The sequence below is a fragment of the Grus americana genome, chromosome 8 (genome assembly GCF_028858705.1).
Source record: "Grus americana isolate bGruAme1 chromosome 8, bGruAme1.mat, whole genome shotgun sequence".
In the NCBI taxonomy this organism is placed as follows: Eukaryota; Metazoa; Chordata; class Aves; order Gruiformes; family Gruidae; genus Grus; species Grus americana.
The window spans coordinates 29606828-29626453 of NC_072859.1; the positions used below are offsets into that span (position 1 = coordinate 29606828).

The 19626-nt window shown below is 39.1% G+C and overlaps 1 protein-coding gene across 1 annotated transcript in view; it reads right to left on the minus strand.

Annotated features, from left to right (window-relative positions):
- The window catches only part of SLC1A7 (solute carrier family 1 member 7), a 54144-nt gene extending 35138 nt beyond the window's left edge, over nucleotides 1-19006 (minus strand). The window contains exons 1-3 of the mRNA XM_054834585.1: nucleotides 18866-19006; nucleotides 17715-17794; nucleotides 1531-1746 (exon numbers count right to left, since the gene is read on the minus strand). Coding sequence (XP_054690560.1) covers nucleotides 1531-1746; nucleotides 17715-17794; nucleotides 18866-19006 — 437 coding nt within the window. The remainder of the gene's footprint in view (nucleotides 1-1530; nucleotides 1747-17714; nucleotides 17795-18865) is intronic.
- Between the last annotated feature and the right edge of the window lie 620 nt (nucleotides 19007-19626).

The following is a 19626-nucleotide window of genomic DNA, read 5'->3' on the forward strand; positions in this document are numbered from 1 at the left end:
AGAGACAGCTGTGAGGTCAGTTTGGATGTAACATTGCACCATATGTCTCACTGTGCCTTTACTTGTTTAAGACTGAGGCCTTAGAAACAGCTCAGCACGCCAGGAAGGGTTTCCAAACACTGCCACTATGAAGATAATCATTAAGATAACCGTTTTCATAAATCCCCTTTTACTTCTTAATGCTACTCCGTTGTACTAAGGGATTCAAAACTCCAGTAACTTGCTTAGTTCCTTCCTCTTGGTGTAGGAATTATAGTCCTTTATGCAGCAAAACCAGAATAATGTGACTTAACATTATGTCACAAACACACACACCTGAATTCCACTGCATCTATGTCAAGGCAAAGTCACTGGGGAGATATGGATGCCATGAAGTGGGCATCTTCCCACTGCAGATGAAGATGGTGGTTTTGTGGAAAGCTACAAAAAAGAGTGCACTCAGCTGCTGCTCCATGACTAATAGAATTTGTCCTCTTCTCAGTAAGACATTGATACAATAGGAAAACATGTGGGTTTCAGATGGCCTGGCTAAGTGCAACTTGGAGGAGGAAAAGAAAGATTTTTATAAGGTTTTCATCACACTTCCTTCTGATTTGAGGTCCAGTAACTCAAATTAAAGTACTTGGTGTGCTGATGGCCTGTCAGGGTCAGGAATTTGGGGTTTTGAAAGACAAACTGTGCAACATTTTTAATTTTAATGTCAAACTCCAAAGAGAACTCTTCGTCTTTTAGATACATGCTGGGCCTAGATGCCTCTGCCCAATATGGTATGAGATCACCAGCTTGAGAAACTATCAAATAAAGGCAAAACTTTGTCTTTCTGCATGAGCAAAATAAATCTGAGGCACATACTATGTTCAGTCAGGAAACTAATCCCACTAGCACCTGAAATGTTGAGATAAAGAGGGATATTCAGGCAAGGCTATGAAAATGCCATCAGTAGTCTAATGCTGGTCTGAAAGAACAACTCTCCCTTCTGCCAGACAAAGTAAAACAAACAAGAAAAAGGCATGAACCAGAAGAAATAATGTGATAAAAATAAGGGATAAAAAGATCACAACAGTGGTCTTTCTAAATGTATGGTTCATTTGAGAGTTGTTATGAGCAGTTGTAAGAGCATTTTTAAGAGTTATTTCCTGAAAAATGTGTATTTCAGCTCTTATATTTAAGGTTTTGCCTATTACAACTGTCTGCCCTTATTTAAATTAGTATTACATTCAGCACTGTCTTGGCCTTAATAATAGATGTCATGATGAGTTCCACGGGCTACATATGATTCTGTGGGAGTGAAAAATAATAAACCTACCCCAGTGTTCTTAGTACTTTTGATACATTTGGTGGCCATTCATTTAAATTTTACTAGAAACAGCCAGTATAAACATCTGATAACTTGAAAATCATCTTCTGAAATTTTCATGATTCAAACAAAATGTTCATCCTTAGGTTCAGAACTTATCCTCAGGCCCAGTTCCTCATGCAGTTACGTACAAAATGTTACCTTCAGAAAGCAGAAAGAATGAATGTAGTTACCGGATTAAGTCAAGCAGTGCATCTGCAGAGCTCATGATGGGCTTTCCTCCCTCTTCAGTGCTCTCCTTCTGTGCCGCTCCACCAGGATGGATAATGGAGACCATAATTATTCCCACAATCACAGCTACAAATGTTGTCCACAAGTAGTAAGTGACAGTTATGATACCTAACCGACTGGAAGTCTTGGCATCCAGGGCTGCTAGCCCAGACATTAAGCTGTGGAAAGAAAACACAACATATATAGTATCTTTTGCATAACATTAATGCAGCTGAAAACCTAATTTCCTAATTATTCCAGTTTACCTGCTTCTGTGAGGACTGCCTGCACATCAGTGTGTTTAGAAGCTTGCCAGTGACACTAAAGCTGTAGCCTCTGTGTCTAAGGGACATTTCCCAATTGCCATGTGAGATCCTGGTTACTTGAAGGAACTTGCAAGCTCAGGCTGCACACATGAGGACTGAATCCTATTGACTATTTGCTGAAGCTCGAAGGATAGTATTACATGACCTGCACATATGATGGCCCAGTTCACAGGAGCAATAGCAATAATCAGTCATAAAAACTTAGGTATGAAACTCTACACATAATTTTACAGAATCATAGAACAATTCAGGTTGGAAGGGACCTCTGAAGGAAATCTGATCAAGCCCCATACCCCTTCCTGTATGAAGCCAGACCACAACTTCAAAATGAAAAACACTAAGGGGAAATTTTGACATGTAGTCTATTTTTTATCTAAAAGAACAACTTTGTGTTCCTTTCTAAATCAATACAAAGCACAATATATTTTTGCTTTACCAGGGGGTACATTGGGGAGCAGACTGTGATTCAGTGTGCTTCCTGTTGAAGTGGAGACAGTGTATGGTGTGCAGACGAAACTCCTTCATGGGCAGGTGTGGCTGCACAGTGGTGAGCAAAGAAAATGGTATGGTCGCTTCGCCCTTTTCTTTCCCCTTTAGCTCCCTGCCCACCGCTGCCAGAAGATGACCAGTATTCACCTCTTGCTTGTATGGGTTGCCTCTGCAAAGCTATACAACTTTCTGCCAAGTGCTTTAGCTCCCACAGACCCTCTTTTATAGGCAATTTAGACAGGGCACTGTTTGGTCCCTGAATTTGCTCCAGGCTGCTTTGACATAGACTCTGACGCTGTTTCCAAGTGACCCAAAGCTGAGATTTGAGTTTCCAGTGACACCAATGTTGCTTGGGGCTTCTGGCTTGTATGAGAAATAGTGTGGCCAGCAGGACCAGGTAAGTGATCATTCCCCTGTACTCTGCACTGATGAGGCCACACCTTGAGTACTGTGTTCAGTTTTGGGCCCGTCACTACAAGAAAGACATTGAGGTGCTGGAGCATGTCTAAAGAAGAGCAGCAAAGCTGGTGAAGGGTCTAGAGAGCATGTCTTATGAGGAGTGGCTTAGGGAACTAGGGTTGTTTGGCCTGGAGAACAGGAGGCTGAGGGGAGACCTTATTGCTCTCTACAACTACCTGAAAGGAGGTTGTAGTGAGATAAGGGTCAGTCTCTTCTCCCAAGTGATAGGACAAGATAAAATGGCCTCAAGTTGTGCCAGGGGAGGTTTAGATTGGGTATTAGGAAAAATTTCTTCACTGAAAGGGTTGTCAAGCATTGGAACAAGCTGCCCAGGTGGAGTCACCATCCCTGGAGGTATTTAAAAGACGTGTAGATGTGGTGCTTAGGGACATGGTTTAGTGGTGGACTTGGCAGTGCTAGGTTAAGGGTTGGACTTGATAATCTTAAATGTCCTGTCCAACCTGAATGATTCTATGAATAATTTTCTGTAAACTCTTCAAAGCATACATCTCAAGAAAATTGCAGGTGAAATAAAATACCATGTTTGCTATTCATTGTTCCCCACTGTCTAGCTTTCTCATCAAAACGGAACCATTTATCAGGCCTTTCCTCATCAATAGTCACGTACTGGGCTGCACCTCCTTGAATGAGATCTCCTGGATCTGACTCTGCTGAGTGAGGCTGTCTAGGGCTAATGCTAAAGTGCAGCTTAACCTTTATAGTAGATATAATGAAATCAAATGGGTGGGATTTAGTGCTCAGGTTCCTGCTATCCACTAGATTAATTAAGAAAATGTATTGCTTTTCTGCATTGCCAATCTCTCATCTAGCATGGGTTTTGTTAACACTATAGGAGCAAGGGGAAACACTGGTTGCACTGTAATATGGATCATTTAGAAAAGGAGCATCTTGATAACTCTCACTCTTGTAACCATTGTTCTTCTCTCTCTTTTATAATTGTATTTGATAAAAATTCCACCTTTCTGTGTGTCTGTAAAGTACTATATACAAACACAGCCCTACATATTAAAAAAAAAGTAGCAGCAATGATACTTAAATTCCTTCGCATTTCCCTTGGATGGGTCCATACAGAAAAGTAAATATTCTAAAACATTTTTTTGATAAAACAGTTGAGTTAAATACATTTGTCTCAAATTAATGTGTTAGTTTTTTGTAAAACAATCTCTGTGTTGTTATTAGATTTCTAGGACTAAACTCTTCTCGCAGGCTGAGGTTTCACAGGCCATTGAGCCCGTTCAACAGCTCATTGATGCCCAAAGGAGATACCTGTATTGCACTAGACTTCAGCACTGTTCCATCCTGCACCTTAACCTTCCCAGGAAAAAAAAGAAAAAATGAAAATCAGGTTGATTTTTAACTAGCTGGATGTTTTCATGGTAATAATTTTCAGTGTTCTTTATAAATATATTATGCAGGGAAACAGACACCAGTGGTATGAAGGCCTGACTGTTGACCAGCAGATTTGTGACTTGTAGGTAGGACACCATGCAGAGTGATTACTTGAAGAGGGCACTACCCAGGAGACAGACAGTACACTTCTCTTCCTGGTACTGCCTTGAAGCCACTATCAATGTGGTAAAGCAACACTGTTTTGGTTGTCCTTGATGCCACTGTGTTGTGTTTGTTCTACAGAACAACAAGGAGATGAACCCTGCACATAGCACTTGAACTGTCTTAATTGTTCACGTGAGAAGTAGGTCCAGAAGTAGTGACAAAAATTCTAATTAAATTTGTCTAGTGCTTACACATGCCTTTAGGGGTGCTATGTCAGCCTCAAGATGTTGGGCCGTTAGGATCCGGGAGGATGTTGTGCAGCTAGAATCTAATCATACATTGGCTCTTAGGTGACAAATCCTGAGGGGGCTAATAATGAGATTGCTCTGTCTTGGGGATATTCATTAACAAGATCATCATCTGTAATGAGATTATCCTGTCACCAGATAAAGTCATGCTCAGTTCATGCTGTGATGAGAAAGTCCTCAAAAGTAATTAACTATGGAGGTACAACAGGGGTAAGTGTGGTGTGACAGAAGCATGAACAAAGGTCTGGGTTCAGACAAAGCCCTGTGTTTTTCATGGCCTGCAATGATCAGTTTTAAGAAGGGACTGGTGGAAGCAGTTCTCCAAAGGCTATGGACTAACACTGGTCATGTCATTGCAAGCAATTACTCAGAATAATTTCCAGAAAGAAATGCTAGTATGAGACAGTAATCACTCATTAACTAGTTTTTTTAACTACAACTCATTAACTGTTTTTCATTTGGCTTCATAAGTTTGATGTCCTAGGCAACAGGACAGAAGACACAAAGATTAGGAGACAAATATTGATTATCAGAGTTATTGTGTGAAGTAATACACAGTTACATCATAGGAGTTTCTCACTGTTAATCTTCATAGTTCTAACATTCACATAATGTAGCCAAAGAATGACAAGAAAAAGTACTTTTCTTATTTCCTAGGGAACAGGGAAGTCAGGAGCAATAAGCTTCCAGATGGTTTAACTTAAGATCACTGTGTCATGTTCAGGTTTTCCCTTTAAATCTAATTTTCATCAGACACTCTTGGCTGCATAAAAATTTCCCCAACAGTTTCCCAAGCTGCTTCTAAGACTGAACAAAGATGTTCCCATGCCATCTGCTACCAGACTTTCCTGAAATACAATGGAATGAAAAACAGTGTTCTTTTAATTCTTGTCAAGCCTCAGAATCTGGTTAGGCTTGGAATAATAGGACAGATATTTGATTCATACATTAAAATTATTTGACTTACCACATAGCTAAGTAGCTTGCACATATATGTTGCATGCATAGCTTCCATAACATGTTTTAATGATTACCAAATGGACAAAACAGGATTAAGACAATGAAAAACAATCTGCAGCTTTTCTGAATAACTACAGTACATCTCACTCATTTAATCAGTCTGGCAAAAAAATTTCTACAAAAGTGTAATTTCATGTTCAGGGACATTTCTTAGTTTGTATAGAAAAAAAATTATGTCAAGCCTAAGGCTTCCAAAATATGTGTTAATGAGTTTTGGATGAGATATACTAAATCTTGTAGTGCAGGATTTAAGCGAAATCTCTGATTACTATGATTTAAGAGGTTTCTTGCACCTTGCTTTGAAACAGCTGGTGCTGGATATAATAACAGACACCATAATAAACTAAGTAGCCCCATGACCTCTTTATCTCCTGCATAGATTATTCCAATTACATGTAAAAATGATCTTCCTATGGCTTTTCCTTCTGCTATCCAGAACAGTCTGCTTCATTTTTTTAATTATATCTTGTTTACCCAACAAATCTTGGATGAAATTGTGCATTCTCAGAGACTACACATGATTTGAAGAATAGAATCGAAAATTATTCTATATCTGCTGTATATCTGTGCAAATATCTGTCCTATGGTCCTTATATATCAGTGGCTTTCAAGTCTCTTCAGAGTTGTGTTTTGGTAATCTGAAGATCTCTACACAATGCAAACCTGTGTAACAAGTAAAAGGTATTTGGCTTTTTTATTGGGACTTAGGTAATTCTAAATCTACTCTGTTTTCTGGGAAATAAGTTGTTCTGATGCAGCTAAATCTGTCTTGTCTCTTCTCTGAACTATCTAGCCACATTTTTAATGGAGAAATAAAGTCAGAAAGCCAGTAAACTAAAGAGCAGCATTTTGATCAAAAGCTGGATATGACCAATAATTCAAAAAAGTTTATTTACTTGCAGCATTTTAGTGGGACAGATATTTAAGACAATTATTTCATTAAGACCTCAATTGTTTCATTGCTGATTGTTAGTAAAAAACATCCTAGCCAAATTATTTTACCTAGGATGGCTTGATTCAAGTTCGTTTACTTTTTTTTGGACAGCCTCCATGTGATTTATGAAAGGTTACAATAAATTATTTCTTTATGGGGCCCTTGTTGAGGGAGGAATGTGAAGAACGAAGCCAGGATTAGTGAAAGATCTAATGAAACCTAGATTAAGCTTTTAAGGGGAAACTAGAAGGGAAGAGGAAGACCTCAACAACTCCAGGAATTATTCTTACGTAAGACTCATTAAAAATGCCAAGTCAGTTACTAGGTTGTTTTAAGTATTGGTAATATTACAAACCAATGAAACTTTTAAGTAGTAAGTTTCATGTCTGCTTTGAGAGAAATCTGCATAAACCCTCCAAAATTACTATAGCAATTTTGACATAATGAGGAAGGGAATTCTTTCAATATCTTGGAAATCTAATAGGTCTATGCAAACAAGTAGCTAAACCCTTATGAGCACCTCTAGGCTTGTTCTGGCTGTCACTGATAAGCATCAGAGTACTTATGAAGTATTTTATTTACAAATAAAACCAGGACTTTCTATCTTCTCTGCAATTCTCTAGTTTTTTCATTGCTCTCTGATAAAAAGCACATATTTTTGATCTGTCTCAAGATCAAAACCTATATCCCCAGAAAGGGAAAATACAAGAAGCTGCTGTTAAGACCCCATTCTGCATGTTTATTTTGTCTTCCTCTCCACCAGAAGCCATCTGGATGTTGCTTTGAAATAGATGGATTATGGATAAAGTTATCAGAAGGGATTAGTGTGATTAGAAAGACATTAATCCTGTCAAGAAGTAATGGTCAAGTATTAACCACCAACAGTTGTTCCTAGAATCATGTTTGTTTTCATTCATCCCGTACCCTCCCTCGCATTCTCATTTTGTAATTGCATGCTGTAGAAAAGACCTTCCGAAGCAAGTTCTCCCAGTGAGGCCAGGAAGCTCCTCTAACAGCTACATTAGAGATGATTATATTACAGTTGAGCATCATGAAAGTGAAGTGCTGGCTTCACTAATGCTGCTTGATCATGCAGGCAGGCTGTCGCTTACCTTTTTGTCAAGGTCAGTGCCTTCAAGTTTCAACCTGGTAATAATCTCCATTTCCATAGCACAAGCCATTTAATCATCTTAAAATGCTTTACTAATATAACCTACTATCATACAGTAAGGCAGTATCTCCATTTTACAGACAAGGAAACAGAGAAATTAAGGCACTTTACATAAAGACAAACAATTTGCGGTGAAGATAGATGTGCCTGAAGTGATCTCTGTAAGGCAGTGGACCATCAGACTTTTCCTCATCTGTGCCCCGCTATCTGTGCTTTCATGACAGGCTGCTTCACTTCCATGGAGGTGGAGTTCCATTTATGGAGGAACAGTGTGAAACAAAGAAAATAAGACTCTTTACAGTAATGAGAAATGGCTCTTTCTATAGTTTGATGCTTGATTTTGCTCTTAGTCTCTAGTGGAGTTAAAATTATTTCAGCAGTGAGAAAGAGTGATCAGAATTACTTTCTTTCCAGGATATTCTTTTGCTTTCTTCTAACATGACAGAATAGCTCCAGAGCAAGACACTGGTGGGAGGACCATAGCCTGTTCCTGTCTCTGCTTCACCCTACATGGTCTGCCCTTACTTACAGTGATATGTTATTGTTTAGTTTTTTCATCTCCAGATGTCATATCACATTGTACAGGAAAAAATGCCTCCTGCCCATACATGCATAAAGAGCTAGTTAGCACATCTGTTGGTCTGTACCTTACACATATTACAATCAAGTGGCATCTTGGTTGGAAGCTGGTGCCACCCTACGCCTCCAGTCCCATCCACCCACTTTTGAGTGATGCCAGGACCTCTTATGTGGCATGACACCATTTGTCTGAGTACAGAGGAAGATAAAATCCTGATAAAATCCATGTTCACACCCTGAACTAAGCTGGATCAGGTATGCGTTGTGCACTTGTAGAAGGGCAGCCCATTTGTACAGATGAACACTCTTTCCATGTATGTTCGTGTACAGTCCAGACAGGCAATAAAATGACACCTAGGCTCTCTGTGAATTTTACTCAGACTCCAATAGTTTTGCAGACTACTGGTTTACTAACAGGCTTCCGCTGATCTGAACACAACTAAGGAAATAGTTGTGTTCAGATCAACTAAATCACAATCATTTGTAGTCAGTGGAAGGATCGCCAAGGTCACGTATTATTATAAGTTTCATAGTATTACAGTGTGATTTTCAAAGGAGATGAGAAGTCTAGAATCCTCCTGAAGGTCCCAAAGGTTCATCTCCTTTGAAAATCTGGTAATAGGAAACAGCATTTTAAAGTTTAGATATCTTGATACAAATGAAAATAGTGTCTATGCTCTAAAAAAGAAATACAAAAAGTGGAAGCTGTTTTACAAATAGGACTGTTGCAGCAGTTTCTGTTAGATTATCAGCCATCAATAGCACTTGAAATGTGAATTAGCTTTTCAGAAAGCCTCAGTATATATAGCTATTTTACTAAACATAGTGGGAGCTCAAAGGTGTCAGGCATGATGGAAAATCTGGCTCTTGATCTTCAAACAATGAACAATATGTTAGATCTCGCTGTCTGCAATAAACAATTTGCAGTGATTGTGTTTAATTTTACAGCTAGGTTGCTGGAAAAGAAACTGAAATCTACAAAAGAAAACAAATCTACATTTCTAGTATGTCATAACATGCAGCTTTTGAGATTCCGTTTTTTTTAAATAAAGCTTGATAAAATAGGAAGAGTTTTATTTTTTTACCCAAAATGTTGAGATCTCCTTATCCTTATTATCTACCACTTCTAGCTGTTAATGATAAACTGACATAAATAGAAAAATCCTGCCAGGAATTCACATCATGCATTGTATTTTCTCGGTGTCCAATGGGAAATCTGTTTTTTATGGATGAATGTAAACAAGGCAGGACTTTGTACAGCACACAGTGAAGATCAATGTCCAACAGCTATCCTCTGTCACTGCTTCCTCTCAAACAGCTCAATATGCAAGCTACTGTGATACATCTATGAATGCTGGAAGGGACAAACAGCAACCTTTGATCACTGACTGATAAAGGAGATGTGAGACATTATAGTAGAGATCATGCAGAATTCAGACTGGCTTGTTCACTTTAGCTGTTCTGATTGAAAAAAAAAGTATTTCCTAAATTCAAAGGTCAGGATGCAAATGAAAGCAAATTATCTAGTAAATATGGATGTGCAGCTTCACGTCTGTGGAAAGAGCCAAGAATCTTAATAACACTTGATTTTCTGTTCTGTCAGTTCTTTCAAGTGTTTTTAGATTAAAAAAGGGGCAAAAGGATTCGAAACACAAATTTGGATTATAAACAAATGTCAGACTTATTCAACCATTTATAGTTCATACATGTTTCTGTCCTAAGGAAAGAGAGGGAATCCAGCCAGCCCCTCAAGCTTCACATGTCATTGCCGTTTCTTTTGCCAGGTACTAAGTATTTTAGAGCTCTTAGAGGACTACAGAAAAATTCTGTTAGGTCACAACCTGCTCATACCCCACTTGTAATCACTGCAGTGCTTTCCACACCCATTCACTTTGTGACCATAGATGTCTATTGCACCTCACTAGATCCCTACTGACACTGCCTAAATAATTTGTACTGAGCTGGTCCAGTTTTGTCATTACGACATGCATAACTCTGCAACTTGTCATTTTGCACTGAAACAGTTTGGACTTCTAGGTTGCACAAGCAAAAGAAAACACTAGAAGACAGTATGAGATCTGACCATTAGACTCTGTATTCCTAAACACAGCTAAGAACATTGATAATGTTACAGATAAGAATCTAGTGAAACTTCTGAAGATGCCTGAGGCACAGAGGAGGAATTCTTAATAAGGTTTCCTAAGAATGTAGAATGGAATTTTCCTCTACAGGCTCAGGCAATCTTACAGCATCCTTTGGAGAACTTTTGGGGTAATCTGACATCAGTTCTGCAATATAATAGCGATATGGATAATTTGAAGTAGTATAATGGTGTCGAGCAAGACTGCTCTCTGACCACTTCTTCTTACCCTTGGGTAATCCTTCCCTTTCAGTTTCATCTAAGTACAGTTTTGCTTTTCACTGTGAAAGTAAATATATTTATCCCTTCTAATAATTTCCTTAAAACTCACATCCCTGACTGACTTTTTCCACAAGAAAGACTGTAGATCGCATATCCTAGGAAAAGGCTAGCAGCTTGTTCTCACTGGGGTTAAACATATTTTTGTTATTATTTACATTACAGTGATACACATGACAGGTGGTTCAGAAATGGGACATTATATACACTTTACGTTATCATTCAGGTACCCCACAGATTTTCCCAGGCTAACCCAAGTAGAAGGTTTACCCTCTGTTGGGGAAGACCTGTTCCTGAGTGCCAGTATTTTTCTATTGGCAAAGTAACAGAGGTGAAATAAAGGGAAAAGTCCAGAGTCTAATAATGTGAAGAAAAAGCCCTGTGTTTCCAAGAGCAATTTAATTCTATGGGAAAATACAGCTGCTGTGGTACATTATAAAACATTGTTCTGAGCAGGCTCCTCAGAGAGCCATAGGCAGCATTTTGCAGCTGCTCCTGAACACCTCACTAGATCATACAGTGCATAAATTTGATTGCACTTGATTGTGCCCCAGTTTGGCAGCTGCACAAGCATAAGAACAGTGACTGGTATTTAGGAAAGAACAACCAGAAGGAATAGTTTAACTCATACACAGCGGAAAAGACCAAGCCAAAACTGACCAGAAGCTTATGTTATCTATCCTTTCCCATTCAGTCTTCAGTTAAGTTGCGTGAATTTGTCAAAACAACATAGAAAGTATCTCTCAGTTCCAGGAACGGATTAGAAGAAATAGTACTGCACATACTGTCATTCATATAAACCAGTATTATTGAGTGAATTAATTTTGGCTGTTCTCTAGGTTTAAATTTAATGATAAGTAAGAAAAAAGATAGATTTCATAGCCTTTTAGAGATCTGCATTTTCCTTCTGAATAGACATTATATTGACCATATCAGGCACTGATTTATAATCACGGTAGAAGATTTAGATTGCAAATTTCAGTACTGGCCTCTGAGTGTTTGGGTCAAATTCTTCATCCCTAACAAATTGTAAGCTTAAGTAGTAAAACAGACAAATAATCTCCAGTCTGTGGTCTATTACCAGTTTCATCTACAGCTGACAGCAAGCAGAACAGTGCATGACACAATTTACCCAGGCTGATGGTCTATCTCACAGCATGTTTTTAACCAAACCCTAAACTCCCAAAGAATATACTGTTGCCATGAAGTTATTTAGGGTATGTCTGCACAGACAACTGCAGACAGACATGAACTCACTCTGCCTTCGCTCTGAGCTGCCAAGGCTGGTCCGGAAGCCATATAGCCACATTAGTCCTTCACATACGAGCTTGGGCGCAAAGCCACGCTAATGCGGCTATACGGCTTCCGGCATGGATCTGGCACTGGTCTGCCCAGTTTGGCTCGTGGGCTAAGTGAATTCACATCTGCTTGTACCCAGAGCACCTCCACATCCTCTTGCAGAGTTTATATAGCTGTCCACTCTTCAAATGCAACTAAAGAGTCCTGAGAGGCAAAATTTGGTATGGCACAGTACAGCTGAACAGTGACAGAATTCCATTAAAACAGAATAAGCAATATTTTTCATTAGTGGCATGTTAAAATGCCAATGCATTCTCCAAATCAGAGAACTGCGGAAAAAAAAAAGACAGGGGGAAGAGGGTACTATAATGGAGTAGGTTCTAATTAAATACTAGGCTTTAACAGCATGAGTAAGAATGACCCACTCAGGAATCTGAGCAGAAGGATAAGGGATTACCAGAACTGATGGCATTATGGACAGGAATCCCCTTAAAGAAAGACAGTTCTATATATAGCGTATCGTATTTAATTCAGCAACAAAACCCCAATAGTAATAAATATTTATTACTACCCCCAAATGAGCCTTCAAATAAATATAAAATTTTATTAGCATGCACTTGCTTGTATCAGGCACAACATACTTAGCAGAATGAGCTTTATAATCTTAAAAAATACAGGTCAAGTCAGTTATTTAGATTTGACTATAAAGGGAACAATCTTTAACAGATTTTGCACATGGAAAAGGATCAAATCTCTGCTAAGCATTATTTTTTAATTGTCTAGAAAACAGTTAGAAGCAAATACATAAAAAATGTAATAATTATCCTAAGCTTAAACAAAACAAACTGCTTTTTCTAAAAGGAATAGTCACGGGGGTTACAAGCCTGTTAGACAGCCAAACAGTTCAATTCTGCCCTGACAAGTCTTTCCCACAAGTAGTTTCAGTGCTTACTGCAAATCACAGTCTTAGAAAACTGGGTCCTATATCTATTACCAGATAAAAGCTTAATCATATAAACAAGGAGGGTGTTGAAATAAAGGACGCAATATTCTATTGCATATACAGGTAGATGTATAAGACAAAGAGAACTCAATAGGTTCACCTGGTGTAAAGCTGTGTAACTCTGGCTTTAGCCTGCTTTTCTGAAGAAGCAAGGCTTATGCAGTCAAACTCTGTGTGTGTGAGCGCCCTTACTAATGACATTTTAATTAATTTTTCTCTCAAATTATGCAGAGAGGTTGGAAGGCTCCAAAAGAAAGAATTAGGTTGCTGTAAGGTCTGTGAAACTATATGGCTGAATACAGGAAAGAAATAATCTCTGCGCTTTCAGTATTATCTTGAAATAAGAACCAGGGGCTACAAGCCCTGCCTCATCTCCACACTCCTTACATATCTGCAGCACACACATTTTGCGTTTAGTCTTTGAAGTTGCAGGAGGTCTGGGGCACATGGTGGTTCTGCCTGCCCAGAGCTCTGTAGTACGCAGGGAGCCAGACCTCCTCCTCCTCCCCCCCTGTGGGCTCACTGGCACCTCTGCGTTTTGAACAGAGTTGAATTTCCTTTCTGGGGTAAACGCCACAGCATAAGCTCTCTGCCTACTGGAAGGAATCCATGCCAAAAAGAAGCATTATAAATGCCTCACCAGTGGAAAATTTTTCAGTCAATTTGCAGCTTCTTCAAAACCTCAGTCACAACAAGATATGAAGTTGTAACAGATCAGGTTGCAGTAATGGCCTTCCCCAATAACTTAAGTCAATGCAGTTACGCTTACTGAAAATTAAGTTTTTGGCCCACTGGAAGTCAATCAGGACAAAACTGGTAACCTGAGATGAAGATGATGGGGCAGGGAATGGGCACAAGGACAAAGACACTCCGAAGGGTGGTGACAGCGCATGAGTTATGGCACAGTACTGCCAGGATGGCTGGCCTGCGCTTGAGCCAGCGCCCACGCCTGGCACTGCTGGCATGGACAGGGTTTGGTCAGAGGGTCTGTATTATCTTTAGCAAATGTGAGAAGACATTAATGGGAAAGTTGAGTGTTTTTTCCTCTCCTTTTTTTGTTGCTTTGTGCAGAGCACAAAGTCATTGACATCAGCTTTGATTATTTCAAGCATTTAAGAAGTTGAGAAACTAAAGCAATGCGCAGGTGTCTCTGCCCATTGCCTTGGGGCGGGGGGGGGAAGTGGGAAGAGTTTATAATTAACCATACTGAAAAAGAGTAGGTATTTTATAATTTTCTGGGTAGGCAGCACTACTAGAAAATGCCTCCATTGAACGGCCTCCCAGACGCACAGGTCCACCCTGCACTGGGGTGACTGAACATCCCTAACAACTCGTGGTTCCTCAGTCTTCTAGACAGAGCCACCTCCTGGCTAGAGGGTATAAAACAGACTGAGCCTCCCCATGCCCGGAAATGCATTAGATGGAAGGAAAGACTGTTAACAAACTTGAGCACCTTGGGCCAGCTGATCAGCAGATGCCTGTCTGAAGACCTGGACCCAAAGTTTTTTAAACATATCAGAGAACTCAGGGCAGGATGCACTGAGATTCACCTCTGTCACTGCCAAGTATGTGTATGCCTGTTTGAAAACCTGAGATATGTGCTGAAACCTTTTGCGTATAAGGGAGAAAATATATTATTTGCATTGCAGCTGCAGTATGAGGCTCAAGGCCTCTGTCCCAAAGAGAAACAGGGAACTTCAGATCTCCTGCAGTTGATCTTTCAGGCTTGTTGAGAAGATCCCCTTGTGCAACTGCAGTAAGAGCTCAGGCAGAGTGTAAGTGTATAATTATGAATTCAGGTTTGGCTCCCGTTCTCTCTGAACTCTCTTAATATTCCCATTCCCAGGTTTAAAAGTAGTATCCTATGTTTATACACATAATAAGTACTGTACATCTGGTAACTGCAGGGCCTAAATTTGATCTTGTAACACACCCCTCCTGAGTATTCCTATGGCAGATACAAACTGTCAGATATTTGTTACCATTTCTTTCTTTATGCTGCTAGCTGAAGCAGAATCCTTTGTTATGTGGGTACCTGTTCTCATCACTGAAAAGAGCAAACTCTATACACGAGATACTTAGTGGATACTAATAAGTATGAACAGGACTAATCCTCAGGCAGAGGATGGAGGAAATCAAGATATACTTCTTTTAGAGTCATTGTATGATGCTATGAAGCTTGTTTATGTAACCAGATAACTGAAATAATATCAACCCCCACCCTTAATGAAGGTCCATGTCACAACAAAAAGAAAAGCTCATGAAGGGCTCAAACTGGAAGGCTAGTTTTACTGGTGGTTGCTTTTTCAAGATTTTTCTGTCTGTGGAAAAACAAAAAGTAAGACCACAGGTGATAGGAGATATCAGAAACAGGTCCAGGAGCTCTGGGATGCAGCAGTTCCAAGTGCTGGGACAGAGCTGGGTAAGACAAGGAACTGTACATTGAAGAAACAGTCTCCTGTTGTTTGATTTATTCTGCATTCAAGGAACTTTTAAAATAAACACAGTTTGATATCATCAGCTTCTCCTTCCTAATGGATACAATCTGCAAAGTTCCTGTTTTAACTCTTAACAGGTCAAAAGAGGAATAGCACAAATTTTCAGCCACTTCTGTTTAAAGTTGGATTTGTGCTAGTGACCTGTAAGTGCAGTATTTTCTAGTCTATTATCAGTCTTCTGAGCCACACACTGCCATACTTCTGCCACAACCCTTCAAGATAAACTCTGGACTTGGACACAGTGTATTTTGAGTGCCTCTTTTAACCCTCCTTTCTCACCTTCCCTTTTCTTTACAAGTATTTTTTTACTTGTTTGTTGGAGAAAAAAACTTGCATTAACTTCACTAGGAGAGTAAAATTAGAGCTTGGTGCTGTACCCCTTGCTTAATTTATCCCTGGAGTAATTTAGAAGATAATTTAAATGTTGTTGCTTCCACAGGACAGGCTGCGAATATTCCAAATCCACAAAGAAATTAAGTTTAAATGTGCATGCAGACTGGTAAAAACACAGAGCACTGGTTTACTCATTTTATGAAATACATGTGTGGGAAATACTGTGCTTGGAAAAAAAAAAAAAGGACTGTACAAGAATGTAATTATATCTAGAATATTTTTTGTTTGCAAACCCCTGAAATATCAGTATGCAATAGCAAGTGATGGTTAGCTTTTATACAGGGAGATAGACTCATACTGTCTTACAATGAGAGTTAATCCCTCCGAAGTTCTGTAAAGTTTCTTCTCTTTCTTCCTCAGAGGATGAGTCCATCAGTTCTAACAATGCAGCTCAGAGACTCACTCCTGACACTTCTATAACCTAGAGCTATCACAGGCTGTGTCAGACCAGCTCTTCCCTACTGTGCTGCTTTTCCTCCTGGTATCTCTAAAAAACAAGGGGGTTTAAAGAACCATACATTTCAGGGAAGGGCATGTGACTCTGCTCCAGCCTTTTTCTGTCCTTACTGTCTCACTTCCTCATGTGAGATTCTTGTTGTCCTTGGAAAACTCTTTCACCTCTCAAAAATAATCTAACTTATTTTGTCTTGATGTCCTCTAGCTGCATGGGACAGAACCAGGTATAAGTGTGTGGTCATACTACGGCCAGTTCTAGGCATACAAGTGCCATGAATCAGCTTCATTCTGTGAAAAACCATGAGAAGGTAGATGTAAAGGTAGATGACTGAAGAATAAAATCAGTGCTGGGTTGTGTTTATTTTCAGCAACTCTCAGCAATCTGAAGCCTAGAAACTTATATTTTTTCTTAAAATGGAAGATGAGGTTTTGGCATATGTATTCAGTTCCAGAAGCTGAGGCTTCAAGGAAAGGCAGCAAAGAGTGCAAGATTTTTTTCTCAGATCTGGTTAGGTAAAGTTAGCTTTGCTACTCTCCACCTCTCCTTATCTCTTCTCCCAGTGTTGGGCTGAGAGCTTTTGGCCATCCAACAGGTATTTGTGACTGTAGTCAGTTCGAAGACAAGACAAATTTAAAGGAAAGCAAAAGCTATCCTAAGTTATGCCCGCTCACTACAAAGGCAGCTACCATGCAGCATCCCTCAGCACCAGGATCTAGATCATTAATCCTGCCACCAACAAAGTGGCACCAGTAAAGGTTCTGCCTTTAATGCACTAAGAAATCACTTTCACTTCCAGCTGAAGCCAGGGATATATTATTATGTTCACTCCAGTTCACCGGAGACACGTCAATATTCATCACACTACAGCACATCTCTCAAAATACTGCAGAAGCTATAAATTAACTGTGCTTTTTCATCTTATTTGTATGGTGTATTATTTAAATTGTTTAGATTTAAGGTATGCTTTTTGATAAGGTGCAATATTTGTTCCATATATTTAACTTCTAGTTAGCTTGAAGGAAAAAGTCCTCCCGTTACAAGGCATCAATTAAAAAAACCACTAGTTTTTAAGAAAATAATACCTATATAAGGTATTGCATAAATGTTCTTATTGATTAAAAAATATGTTGATAGCTCCACTATAAATATGAATGTACAGCAGTCAGTAATGGTCCTGGCACTCTGATATTAATTCAGTTAAACCCAAAATAGTGGTGATGATATGTCTCATTTAGGAAACCTCAAAAGTTATTGGAACAATCATTGTCCTCACTTACCTTGAGACAACCAGTGGGAGAATCAGCATTTTCAGCATCCTCATCAGTAACTCACCAGGAAACTGGAAATAACTAATTTCCTAGAAATACATGGAGAGACACTTATTGTTTTGAGGTAACGACTGACTGTCTTCATGAGTCCTGCTAGAGCTGTGGATCAGATAACTTTAGTAAAATCTGCAACTTTACTATATAAGGTGGCAAAGATAGTAGGCTTTAAAAGATAATTTAAAAATTAATTAGATATTGTGTTGTAATTCAACAAAAACATACTACATTGTTCATTCCTTTACAAAGGAAGACAAAAATGAAATATACCGTCTCTTGGGGACTACTGTTAATAGGTTGCCCTGAATAATCTCTTCATTCTGCATTTTGTGTGTTCTGCAAGATGTGTATGAAGCTACAGCTTGGACATAAAAGATGTTCAGACTGCAGTGAGCAGTAGCAGAACAAAGAAATGTTTTTGTTTAGTCACATTTACTAAGTGCCATATTTTTTAATTGAGATTTATATTTTGTACTCAAACAATGCACTCAGCAGTGCGTGTTGTCTTCTATATTCTGTCTGACTAGTACATCAGAAAGAAATGAGTACCTGCAAAGAGTTTAGTTGAAGTATGCTGGAGGAGAAATCCCCAAGTGACTTTAATAACATGGTCTGTTAATGATGGGAAATCTCAAATTTATTAATACAAAATACTGTTGATGTAATATAAACATCTATACCTCTGTACATCTGATGATGAAAAATATTCCCAGTGTTTTCTTTAGACGTACATGTTCCAAAGAAATATAAAAATCCAATTAATATATTGTGCTATCAGTTTTTAACAGATCTATATTAGATGCTACATTTCATCTAGCTTAAACACCCACTGTTATTATCCATACTTACAACATTATAATATTCTTATGCTAGACTTACTAGGTGTCTTAAAGACCAGAACCCTTTGCAAACATATCGTTTGAGAATGTGTGAAAAGACCCAAAGAACAGCATAGATTAACAAACAATCAAACAAATTTAACAAACACATTTATGTGCTTTTTATCTTCAAAAGTCCAACCTGAAGTTCTGCAAGTTGCTAAGTCTTTTGTTACATAAGTACGATATTTTCTCTGTAGTGATACACTGCCGTGCCACACATACCTGCTGGGATAGCCGTCTTGTCCTCAGGAAGAATCCGAGAAGACAGCCAATGGTGACCGACAACACCGAGAGAATGAGCAAACCATTTCTTTTACAAACATCCTTGATCCGAGCGAGGATTGCATCAAAAGCCACTGCCATGCTGTCCTCCGTGCTCTTTGGAGAAGAATCAGCATCCCATGGAGAAAGAATTCACTCGCTCCTCTTGTTCGGGTGGGCAGATCTAGCTCTGTATAGATCAGATCAAAGCACTTCCAGTTCTGCTTAGCTGACCTGCAAGGTCACCCCTCTGCCAATAGCCACCAAGCAAGCAGCTGGCATTATTGTTCCAAATTAATACCAACAATCCTATTATCGACTACATCATTAAGAGCCTGGAAGAAGATTAGGGGGCTCTGGAAAATTAGAACAGCAATGCAGTAGTATTTCTAAAACAAGACTGGTTCAAAACAAAGTGACACTCCTGGGAGAAAGACAGTGTTTGAGTGCATTCCTCAGTCTCCCCAGGCTGGGGTCTGGACATCCAAACCTAGAAAGGGAACACTGCAAGTCATGCATTCAAATGGGTAAAAGTAAAGTTACTGCAGTTTTTCTAAAGGGCAGAGCAGGTAACATTTTGAACTGGACTATCACAACAGGGCAAGCTAGGTGAAACTGAACTTCATTAATTAAAGCAGGCTTGGGTTTTTTGTTTTCATGGCAAAAAAAGGCTGAGTGAGTAGCCTAAGAGACACACATCAAACAAAAAATAACTGTATACT